A 12090-nucleotide genomic window follows, 5' to 3' on the forward strand; every position below is an offset into this window, starting at 1 on the left:
CTAAAGCCTGAAAATTTTTGTCAGACAGGAATTAGTTCAAACTAGAGCACTTACCCCAAACCAACACTTCTGGTCCTCTTGGAATGGTGATAAAGAGGGAGACATCTTCTGGAGTTTTTGCAACAAACCCCAGCAAAAATTCATTGTCTTGGATGTCTACAACTCTGCTTGGGAGGATGGGTCACATTGGTGTTAAATACATCACTTGTTTTTCTGTACCCTGCAATGCTCAGGCAGAAAAGGGTGATTTTAATAGAAGAATAAAGATCTCTTGTTGGGTGGTTGAATGGGCAGAGTTTTGTCTTTCCATAATACAGGCAAAATGAGAAAACAAAACAGAACATTGAGAGTGCTAAGACCTCATTATTATGCAGGAGTTTCAGGACTTATTAATTGACACCTTTGATTCTTAGAGCAATGCATTTTCAAGCAGGGGAGATGTTGTTCTGAATGGCTGAGGAAACCTCCACAGGTGAAAAAGAGACAGACCTTCCCCATCTGCCCTATCAGCATCAGCCCTGGGAATAGCTCTCAAACAAGAAGCCAGGTTGGAAAGTAGAATCTGGTGGAGGGGAAGAGGCTCAGGGTTCAAGGGGACATTAACTTGATCATGTCGTAGCCCAAAATCTCTAAATTATCTGGAATTTTTTTTTTCTCATTTCCCTATTTCTCATTCGTGAAAATATCACTTAGGAGAAGGGAATTAAAATTTGTGCTTACAAATAAAATAGACTATAACTTGCTTAACAAGAGCAGTTCAGTTTTACATGGTTGTCTCTTGACATGTTTACACAGCTGGTCAGATACTATTAAAACATATTTTCTCAGAAGGCAGTGTGGTCCAGTGGAATGAGCACGGACCTAGGAGTCAGGAACTCCCACGTTGTAATTCTGGGTCACCAACGATTTGCCTTGGTGCACGGGCAGAGCCATTTAACCCCTGGGTATGGCAGTGTCCCAGAAAGACACCTCCTCATCACAGCCTGATGTTGAGGATCAATGTGTAAATCCTAAGAGGTCCTGATGAGGTACCCAGGATAGAAAACACCCAAAGATGGCAGAAGGATGGCTTGGCTCTAATTTTCTTCTCTGTCTTCACCTTTTGTGGGTTTGCTTTAGCCACTCACTGAATCAGAAATGATGCATCTGATGTGGTCTTGTGCAAGTCTTGCTGCTCCCCATGGAGATCATCCCAAAGCATGCTGCAAGAGTTTGTCACTTTTCCTAGCAGTAAAGGAACAGAAGCCTTCTTTGTAAGCCCACCACAACTTACCAGATCCTTAGTGAAGTGAGAAAGTGGATGAGTAGCAGTGCTAACCTTCAGCCCAGGAACATTAATGATTAAAAAGCTTCAACTTGGAAACAGCTGATGAACATATCAAATATTACATTTGAACAGGAGCTTGGATAGCAATGGGATTGTAAGCACCTTTGAATGACTGGCTCTAGTTCTAGCTCAGACAGTTAAAAATCAAATAAAAGCTAAATTGATATTGAACTGGGGTCTACAGTGTGACACCAGTTGGATTTACAGCCCTCCTTGGATTCCTTCAATTCAGGATACTTTTGCTATGGCATCCAGATTACTGGAGACTTCACATTTAACCTGGAAACTGCATGTGCACCAATCCATGTGGCTTCTGGGTGATGGTGGAAATAATCCTACAGAGAGATATTTTAGCTGGTAGCTAAACTGTCATCTTACCCATTAAAAATCATTGTTGTTTACTTCTCCCACTGCTGTTAACTGCCGTGTTTGCATTTCACTCTGCTGTTAATAAGGGTTTTATTTGATGGAATATTGGAGATCATCCAGCCAAAAACGTTCCAAATCAGGCAATAGTTGATTTTGTTGCTTCATTCTGCTTCCTTTCTCCCCTCTCTTGGTTTCTCAGGGCCTATAATAAAAAGGAAAAGTTGCTTGCAAAATTCGGGGACTGGTCTTGCTGATAGGCCAAATCTCTGAGGGTTTTTTTCTCAGCAGCTTGAGGGGATTTTTGTCAACAACTTGAGTCATTTTAGAGAACTGTTTTGCTCTTTGTAAAGTGAATTGCTGCAGAGGAAGATTGGTGTGGGACCAGCCAGGCAGGGTAACATCTGATGGGCACTGTGGCACAAGGCACTTTGTCAGGGCTTCTGGATTTAGGGAAAGGATGTGTCAAGGCATGAAGGAGAAATAGCTGGAGGTGGCCACAGCCTGTGGCTGGGTATCTTCAGTTCTGAGGCTGCTCTACCTTGCTAAGGAGACCATGCAGACTTTTTAAGTGACCTAGGGTCAGTGACCACATAAAGGTACCTTCTCTGACCCCACATTTCTGCTGAGGGATGGAGCTGACCCCACAGAATCCCAGGAACTCTGGAGGTACAAGACCTCCAGGCCCACCTCTTCCACCTGGGGACATGAGGGTGTCCCCAGCTTGATACCTGATCAACCAAGGCTCTGCCCAGCCAAGGATGGAGACAGCAGGACCTCTCAGGAGTCTGTTCCCATGCTGCACGAGCTCTCTGAATGAAGATGTTTTTCCAAATATTGAAACAACCTCTTCAGATGGAGAGGCAGCTGTGGCTGTCACTGTGACCTCTGGTTCAGGAATCACTCTCCTCTGTTACTGCCAAGGTAACACAGCTTTTAGTGCATGTTTTCTTAATGAGAAACAATTAGAAAAAACCAAAGATTTCACATTTTTTGTTTTGGTTTGGCTGGGGTTTTTTAAGAGATAAATTGCTGTCTTCTGGATGGCAGACTTTAACAAAGTTGAGCCTTCAGGATACCTTTAACCCAGTTTTAGAACCTCCTGGAAGTAGTTTTTAATGGAGTTGTTGCTGGAAGCTCAGCTCCAGTGTTTTAAACGTCTGTGAAACATTCTCCCAATGTGAGAATAAGCACACAACCAAGAGAAAAACAGTTGTTATCTGATACTCCTACCTCTGCCAACAAAGTTCTCTTTTCAATGCCGAAGTCTTGGTTGGTTTTACAACAGTCATGTAAAATTGCCTTGACACCTTTTTAACATTGGCACAAAAACCCACTCACCCACCCTGTACTGACACAGTGGGACACTGACACAAGGGACAAAACAGGGATTTTACAAACCTGTCAAAGGAAATCTGTTGCCTGAGCTGGGAGTGGGTGTACAGCCTGTGCTGGAGTGTCATGCATAGCTACAGTGAGCTATAAATATCAAATATTATCATTTACTGAATTAGGGCTTTTGCCTTTTAGTAGCCTTATTTATATAATTGATACTTGCTGCAGTGGCTTTGCTCCAGTATTTTATTACCAGAGGCTCTATCCAGGTCAGCCTTGGGAGGCTGGTGCAGAACCCCACTCCCTCAGCAGGATCTGAAAATTTAGGTCAGTTCGCATAACCCTAATGAATCTTTAGAATTAAAATGATTAAAGTGACAACTTCCATTGACTCCCTGCTGAGGTCTCTGACCTTAAATCATGGAGGTCACAAAAAATATGTTAAGAATCCAAATAAACTCCATCTCAGAACACCATCAAATTAAGCATCTACAAAGGGGGTATATCAATATGAGTTAAAGGAAGTGCACGCCACTTCCTAAATTTCTCAGTAACTAAAACTTTTCATGGAAGTCTCACACATGTCAATACACACCTTTTTCTGAACACCACCAAATGCATCTTTAATAAAGACAATAGAAAACATAAGCACTGCACTTCAAGATAACAAAGTTATCAGTTCTGCAAATTCTTCACAAAGCTGTAACTGTCTAGTTTCAGGGTTGCACAAAATAAAATCAAGACATTTTTCAGATAAAGAGCCTGACATTTTTCCATGCCACATGAGGACAGATGCAAGCATTCAGCATCAGAGCTCCATGGGTGCAATGACAAAGGCCCCTTCCTACATCACTGAGTAAACCATTGGGCAAGAACTTTTCCTGACTACACAAGACAGCCACGATGACACACACTTGGTATTAAAGGAATAAGCTGTGATTAGCTCATGTTGTGTCACATCAATACCTAAGCTTAGACTGTGTTTTACTAGAGCATAATTTGTTCTGTTTTGAAGAGCTTTGCAGGAGATCTCGGGGTTTGAGAAGCCACATACCAGAGAGCACAGGGAGAGGGAGGACTTTGAGTCCACCTCTGTAAACTGGTGCCAAAGGAACACTGCAAGATGGGTCAGAAACTGTGTTTTCTAATTATCTCTTATGAAGAAAGGATGTTCCATGTACATTCATGCTTCCCACAGCAGACCATGCTGGGGCAAGCAGACTGTATCTTTTCTTCATATTCACAGATCAGCCCAGATTACCTCAGGCAGTCCTGAATTTTCACACTGAGTCCTCTGTGCTCTCTTAGTGGCTGGAGAAGTAAGAGAAGAGGGAAGATCTGACATGAAAAAAAAAAAAAGCAATTCCTTGATTCTTCATTGTACAATATTGCCTCCTGATGTCTGCTGCTCAGGTGTGCATGAGGGAGGAACAAAGTGATGGTATTTGTTTGGAAGAGTGATCTACATGAAGGAAGGAATCCCACAGCATTTACCTCTCCCCTGTCAGTCATGTTTTGGTAGTCCTCATCCTGAGCCTTTACACACATTTGGTCCAGGATATCAGGATACCTGAAATTGCAGGCAATGAGGGAAATCAAGGGAGAGGAGGGCTGCTTTTGAGATAAATCCCACAGTACAAATCCCTTTGCTGAATGGAAAGTTATGCACTGAAGAGAAGACAGCTTGGGCTCTGTTTGTGTGTGTGCCAGGGCAGCATTTCTCTTGGGTCTTTATTTAGCAAAGTGGAGATCTCAAAGCTGCAAAGAAAGCAGCAACTTAGACCTTCAAAACCTTTGCTCCTCAGTGACAATGTGTCTATCTGACCAGTATTTGCAGTGCTAAGTGGAAAATAACTACACAGTGATTTTATTTTGCAGACCAAAGCTGCCTCCCTTCAGGGGGAACTACTGCTCACCCAAAAGGTCCTTAGCCACAGCAACCAAGGATGGCCAAGATCTGGGGGAGGCCCTATGAACCATCCAAAACATGTTTAGGATGGTAGGATGTAACAATATAGTTCCACCTTGCACTGCTTCTATGCTTCAAGTCTTGTTTTAAAAACTAGATTTCAAGTATTTAAAAAAACCTCACCTTAACAAAAAGGTGGAACTTGCTACTTATAAGACGCAGCAACACACCGAAGGGTTGGGTGATTTGGTCTTCTCTTAGAGGGTGCATGAGTTGGGGCAGGATTACAAACTGCAGTCAGGGCTTTCTTCTGTCACCAAAACATTTGTCACCAAACATTTGACTCCATTTCACATCTAGCATCTCCAAACCCAGATTCCAGACAAAAAAAACCCAACCAATAGCTCCCAACACTTCCACACCCAGCTGTCACCCTAGAGGCCAGAGGTCCTCAATTTAGCACAAGACCCAAAGCTCATGATCATCAAACTAAAAGGAGTGGGTACGGGGGGGATCTTCAAACATCCAAATGGCATCACACTGCTTGGTGTTGGTGAACCAAACACTGAGTGTGACTTTCTATTTGGATAATGCTCTTCAAGAGCAAGTAAGAGACTATTAAAATGTGTTCAAGAAACACCAAACTGCTGCCACGATGAAGGTACAGTGCATTTCCAAATAGGGTTCATGGCCTGGGGCATACCTGTTCTTCACAGATTTTCACAAGCAGCTGTGAAAGTGCCTAAAGAATGCCACGTCACTGAAAACCCACTACTCACAGCAAAGCAGTGGAAATGGAACCTTTTCACTGACCTAACTCTGGCACTTAGCAGAGTGTGACAAGTAGGGCTGGTGGCTGAGCCTGATGAAGGCCAGAGCTTTGCTTTGACCACAGGTTTTCAATCAGGTCCCCAGCAGAACCCATGTCTCTTCTCCACAGGCATAGCCCTGAAAAGGGAGTAGATGGTCCTGGAAAACACCTACCCTGCACCAGGAACTCATGCCCTAGAGCACAGCATCTGCAGCTCCTGCAGTGGTACAGTCATCAGCTTCCTGGATTTATTAGCAAGGTAAATCCTGACCACAAACTATCAAGGCAACAAAGAAATACAGCAGAAATACAATGGAGAACCAGAGTGGAAGGCAAATGCACTTTGCCTAAGAAAGTCTGAAAAAGTCACATGAATGATTATGGGAAGGATAAAAGTATTTTTTATCTTTGTTCAAAGAAACCAAAAGGTGGGCAAGGAGACCACTGTGTTATCATCCTAGGGAATGAATAAAAATTGCCACAGATTGTGAATTGTTTCTAAATCAATTGCCCTCTAATGAAAACCTTTACAATAACAGATATCAATTCACACACCTCATTGTCATCAGCAATATAGGGCTGTTAATGAGTGTTTTTATAGAACTTGCTTTAAAAGAAGTTGAGATCTCAAACTCTCATTCCTTTCTCACTCCCTCTGGACAACCTTTATACAAGACAGATAAAAGGAGAACTTCCCATCCATTACCACACAGCATAGGAGGAGCTTTCAGAGACAAAGATCAATGCCTAATCTTCTGATTTTTGGCATGAATCTTAGAATTCAGGATTATTTCCTACTTGACAATTCCCAACAGCGTATCTTGCTCATTTTCAGAAAGACAGGAATTAACAACAGCTCATGACATTTTTATTTTAATGAAATTTAAAAAGGCAGTTATTAGTTATACATACACACAACTGATTCTGTACCTGTTAGTCATAAATATAGAACATTCAGAAGTACAAAATACACTTTATCCACAGCACAATTTCACATCAATATGAAGAGTTTAAACAGATAAGTAACCAAGTGCCTAACAATGACAGAAGCCCATTTTTGGAGTTGTTTTTTGTTGCTGAGTTTTTTTTTAAAGACCATTAATCTACACAAAGTAATCAGTGCCCACAGTCATCAGCTTGGTGAAACGCACTCTGGTCTGGAGTAGGAAATGACTGACCTTTTAAACACAATTAGATGCTATCACCTTTTCTTTAGAAAGAGGCCCCACGTTCTCCTCCACTCACAGCTAACAACTGTGAAAAATGGGACTCTGGCAAAAATCACCTGAAGCCAAAATTGAGCACTGCCAGGAAAAGTGAAAATATCTGAGCTAGAAATTATTCCACTCGATACCTTGCAAACAAAGAGCAACAGCAGTATGACACTAATAAGGCATTAATGACAAAATGGCTGTATTATTCTTGAAAAAAGAGTACACCTATGTATAAAAATATATGTCATAGCAATTGGGAAAATCCAACACTATTTAACACTGTGCCAAAAGTAATTAAGAGTTAAAAAGGCAGTACTGCAAGAAGTATTTACAGTTTCATACTGTACTTCAAAAGAAGAAGAAAAAAAAAGGCAACAAAGCTACAAATGGAACTATCTGGTTAAAGCATCACTGTAGGTACTGCCAGTAGCACTTTTAACAAGTAATGTGATGGAGTCCCTCTTGTTAAACAGGACTGCTTGTCTGCATAAATGAACATTAATATTTTAGTATCTAAAATCTTCTCAATCTACATTCCCACTCATCGAAATAGCTCACCTGGACCATTACTATTTGCAGTTTCTTGCTCCATCAGTTTAAAAACCAAAATATTCAGTTTTAAGAAACGCTGAGCTTGCAACACAGTTTTATCAGAAATCACAGCTTAAAATTCCAGCTTAAAAAACACAGAAGAAATGAGAAATCCACCACCTGTGAAATTGTGAAAACTGGCAGCCAAAGTGCCAGCAAAGCTACACCAAGGGCACGTAATAAAAACGTTAGCATTCCAAATGCACTTTATAACTTCAGCTATAGAATAAGTCAGTCGCTTTAGTAACGAAACACATGACAGAAAGATACAGCACAGCCAACGCTACGCAGATTTTTTTGGCCACAAGACGTGGGACGAGGCTGTTTCAGAGGAGCAAACCACTGACACGACAGCAGCACACAGCCAGGGCACTGCTGGGTTCCCAGCAGTGGTAGCAAATGCTTAACGTGCTCATTTGCTTGGTCAGAAGCAGAAAGTTGCCAAACTTAAGCACTTATCCATCACTCCCTCCTTGCTGGCTCAGGAAGGGCAACCCAGCACCTCCCACTTGGGCGTGGGAAAGCTGCTGAGATGGGATGGCTGGGAATGGGAGGAGACCCTAAAGGAGGGTGGAAATGCCAAGAAGAAAGCACTGGCAGAATAGAAATGGTGGGCTGGAATGGCTCACAGGGAAATCCCAAACCTGGCAGTATCCAGACTGCCCCTTAAAACAGAGCCACCTCCTTTCCCAACTGGAGAGGAAGGAGTGGTCTACCAGGTGAGAAACAGTCCATGCTCTGATGCCTCAGGCATATTGGCTTCAAATACCTAATACTGTATTTAAAAAACAACAACAAAAAAAGAGAGATGTGCTTGAAATTCTGTTAACAGTGCACTGCTAACTGTACAACCAAATTCTGTACACCAGAAGCCTTCTGCAGTAGTATAAAACTCATGACACACTGGTGGGGTTATCATCACTGATCTTAGTAGAAAGAAAATCAGGGAATTTATATTGAATTCAGGTAGAAAAGTAAATTATAAATATATTCTGAGCAGTTTGTTGGGTAAAATAAAACAGAAGAACTGCATTTTTTCTTTTTACAGAGAACTGTTCTTTAAAAATTTTAGAAGTGATGTTTGTTACATCAAGCACCTTCTGGGCAAAGATATAAACTGCTCATCTACTGCTCCCTTGCTTGTGGTCTGCCCCTTTAGACACACATCCCACTGTGCAGACACTGACCACAGTGCTCCAGCCAGCACAGAATCCAGGCAGATTTTACAGACACCAATGAATTTCATTCTGGGAGAGCAGAACTTTGCTTATCTAATTCAATGAACAGTCATTCATCTGAGCAGCATGAGTGGAAAGGGAGAAGGCTCCAAAGAGATTAAACATCCATGTATTTAAAGGAATAATGCATAAGTGCATGGCTTGCTCACATAAGAAGGCATTTTCCTGATCTCTGGGCAGAGGCAGAAGAGATAAAAGTGTTTTGTTTTTTTTTGTTCTCAGAGTGATTTTGCTGAGGCAAATACAGACCAGGAAACCTGAGGTCTTTCCAGTACTGTATCTAGATATAAAAATATTCCCTATAAAAAGAGTCCCTAGTCCCAATTGCACGTATGGAAAGAGTTTGGTCCCAGATTTAGTGAGAAACAGTAGGAAGGACTCTTTTTAATATGTGCTGTCCTCCAAAAAGGCCAGGAAAAAAGAAGTCAGATGGAAACATGACCGGATGGTTAAGTGTTAAAGCTGTGTCCCTGTGTCCCAGGGGACAGTTTGTCAGCATGAAACTTCTGTGGTCAGAGCAGGCTGCAGGACAGGGCCCTTCCTGCTTTTCCAGAGATCATCCTACAAGATGAACTACAATGATGTGCATGGTGCCTCCCATCAGAGGCACTCCAGAATTCCAGAGGAGCCACGAGAAGGCAGATCTTGGTGCCATGAAGTCTAAGAGCTGCTGCAGACATCAAGATCTTCTAGATGGGGGCTATGCCCTGGCATTGCTGTTTCAAGGTCCATGATGACCCCTGAACACACAAAGGCTGAGGGCAGAGGTCCCATTCCTCCTTTGCCAAGGCTGGATACCACCATCCAGCCTCAAAGGCCATGAGCATGTAGGAACTCTGGGCTCCGTGTCCTTGTGAGAGATTCCTTCTCCTCCCATCCCAGAGGAAATGATCCAGATAAAAATGTTGACCTTTAAATCTGATCGCTGTAACTTGTCAGATATATAAAATACTGAATAAAATATTTTTCTACCACTTTTCTGATAAAGACATATGGTAGGTGACTCGCCCAAGAGAAACCTAATTAACTTACCTCTGTGGAAAAGCATTTAGCATTCAGTAGAGTCAAGAGTCCTCATAAAATGTAGTAAGCTGAAAATCCCATATTTAAAAGAATAGGATTAATGGGGTTTAACAGAAGTGATTGCTTGGGAATCCAAGCAAATATTCAAGTTATCACTATGTATGCAGTGGACAATAGTCCAATTGATATCAATACCAACTCACTCTAAAAAAATTATACACTACAAAACCATCTCACTGCTTGCAGCCAATGAGCTTGAATGTTTTCCTAGTAATAGGCCACCACTTTGCACTGTTAAAATCTACGGTTTCACAGTATAAAAAAGTATTTCACAGAAAGGAAATGCAGCTGACATAGAAAATGCAATCTTGATGTGTTTACAGTCATTTGTTACGAGGCAATATTTTTGGGAAAGCAAAACCAAATGGAATTAAAGCAGCCAGTGAGAAATGTATAGTTATAGGCCTCATTTCAGTGCAAAAACAGACTAATAGCTTATGTAAGTAAATGTTTGTTCTGAATAGAGAACCACCTGAATTAAAAGTAAGAATATCTATGTGAAGTGATAGAGACTTCTATGATAGCTAAATCCTTCACATGTATCATCACCCTTTTCAGTACACTCCAGAATGGACCCTTTGTAAAGGCAAAAGAAACCAGTACAGGAATTCACTTGATACAGCACAAGATATACATAAAGTACCAAAATGTACACACATTCAAGTTTAAGTTAGAAAAGGTGGAGATGAATCTTCTGGTGAGAGAGGCCTACATTATGTTGCTTAATCTCACATTTGAAGTGACTCAAAAACTACAAGAATCAAAGAAAACAGAACACTGTGTCTGCTTCCAGAAACTTAAGCTTAAAGCAAGGCATCGAAATTGAGTGGTAGGCACTGTAACAAGACACTACCTTACCCCTTCTCTGTTAGTCTTCGTTACTTCGTTATCTATTTAAAAATTACCATCCAAAGGAAATATTAGGTATCATTCACATTCAAATATTTAAGACTCAGAGATTTTTTTTTTTATAAATCAAGCAAAGTTTTTCATCTCTGAGGTAGATGACAATAAAATGAAAAAAAATAAAATAAATGGAGCTGTCAATGAACACCACCAAGTGCTGGAGCTCCTCTGTCAGCACTGAGGCACTCCAAGGAGGAGAGAGCAAGCCCTACACCACTATCTCAAACAGGAGAAATGTGTTTTCTGGTTTTAGTAGCTTCTACAGAAATGCAATACAGAAAATGCAGAGCCAAAATTACAATGAAATGGCCTTGGAGAAGAACTTCCATTTCTGCTTCACAAGCTACTCAGAAAATGGTGGAAACATGCCCAGGTCAGCAAAATCTTCAATGTTGTAATTGCCAGTACCCTGCGTTGGATCTCCCGGCATTGGCAGCATGTCCTGCATGATAAGGAAAAATCAAAGTGAAGTGTCACTTGCTAACACATTATCCAGACACAAGCTCTTTCCTGTTCATCTTTTCAGTGTTAAAGGGAAAAGGCCAAGGGTTAGGTAAACAGGGTGAAAACCAGGCCTGTGAAGGGGGTTGGGCTAAGGGTTATGTGATGCTGATGTTTTGCTGGAGCATTTCTGAACAGGAGGTGGGATGTTAGCAGTGCAAAAGTTTTGGATTGCTGCTCTGACCAAGACACATTTGAGCCTCCTCCCAGGCTGAAAGAGCTCCCCTTGGAATGGGCAGCTATGTGTGAAGAAAGTCTCTGGTTCCACTATATGGGAAGTATTTAACATCCCACACCTGCACCCTACAGGAAGGAGCTCCTGCCATAAAAGGATAGGTTTGGGGAGGCTCTCACTGCCTCATCAGCACCCTGGAACCAGATGTATTAATGCTCCTTGACCTCTGAGAAACACTAAAGTCTGGACATCCAACCCAGCTAAAAAGAGGCCCAAGCAGCCTTCATGCATGTACAAAGGCAGAGGAAATAGCAGGAACTTCTCAGAAGAAATGAGATTTCATGGCAATTGCTCCTACATGCCTTGACCCAAGTAAGGTCTCCTCAGGAGGATTTAAAAAATATTCCACCTTTCTTCTCAGCTGGAGACTGAAGCCACAGGGAACAGGCTTTTACTGAAAAAAACCAGAGTTAATTCTTACTTTTCCTGCAAGTCGTGCAATACTAAGCTCTTAATGCAAAGCCAAGTTTGCTAGGGATGGCTCACTATCCTTATAATAAAACAAAGCTTAAAGACAAATAAGAAAGCTCACAGCTTCTGCTCCATGAAGGAATAACTACTGAGAGCTACTGTA

At 41.7% G+C, this 12090-nt stretch overlaps 1 protein-coding gene across 1 annotated transcript in view; it reads right to left on the minus strand.

The window, feature by feature from the left end:
• Positions 1-6594: 6594 nt before the first annotated feature.
• Positions 6595-12090, minus strand: part of ARNT2 (aryl hydrocarbon receptor nuclear translocator 2) — a 94904-nt gene continuing 89408 nt past the window's right edge. The window contains exon 19 of the mRNA XM_030456892.1: positions 6595-11222. Within this exon, the coding sequence (XP_030312752.1) occupies positions 11124-11222 (99 nt within the window). The 3' untranslated portion in view covers positions 6595-11123. The remainder of the gene's footprint in view (positions 11223-12090) is intronic.

The sequence above is a fragment of the Calypte anna genome, chromosome 10 (assembly GCF_003957555.1).
Source record: "Calypte anna isolate BGI_N300 chromosome 10, bCalAnn1_v1.p, whole genome shotgun sequence".
Taxonomy (NCBI): Eukaryota; Metazoa; Chordata; class Aves; order Apodiformes; family Trochilidae; genus Calypte; species Calypte anna.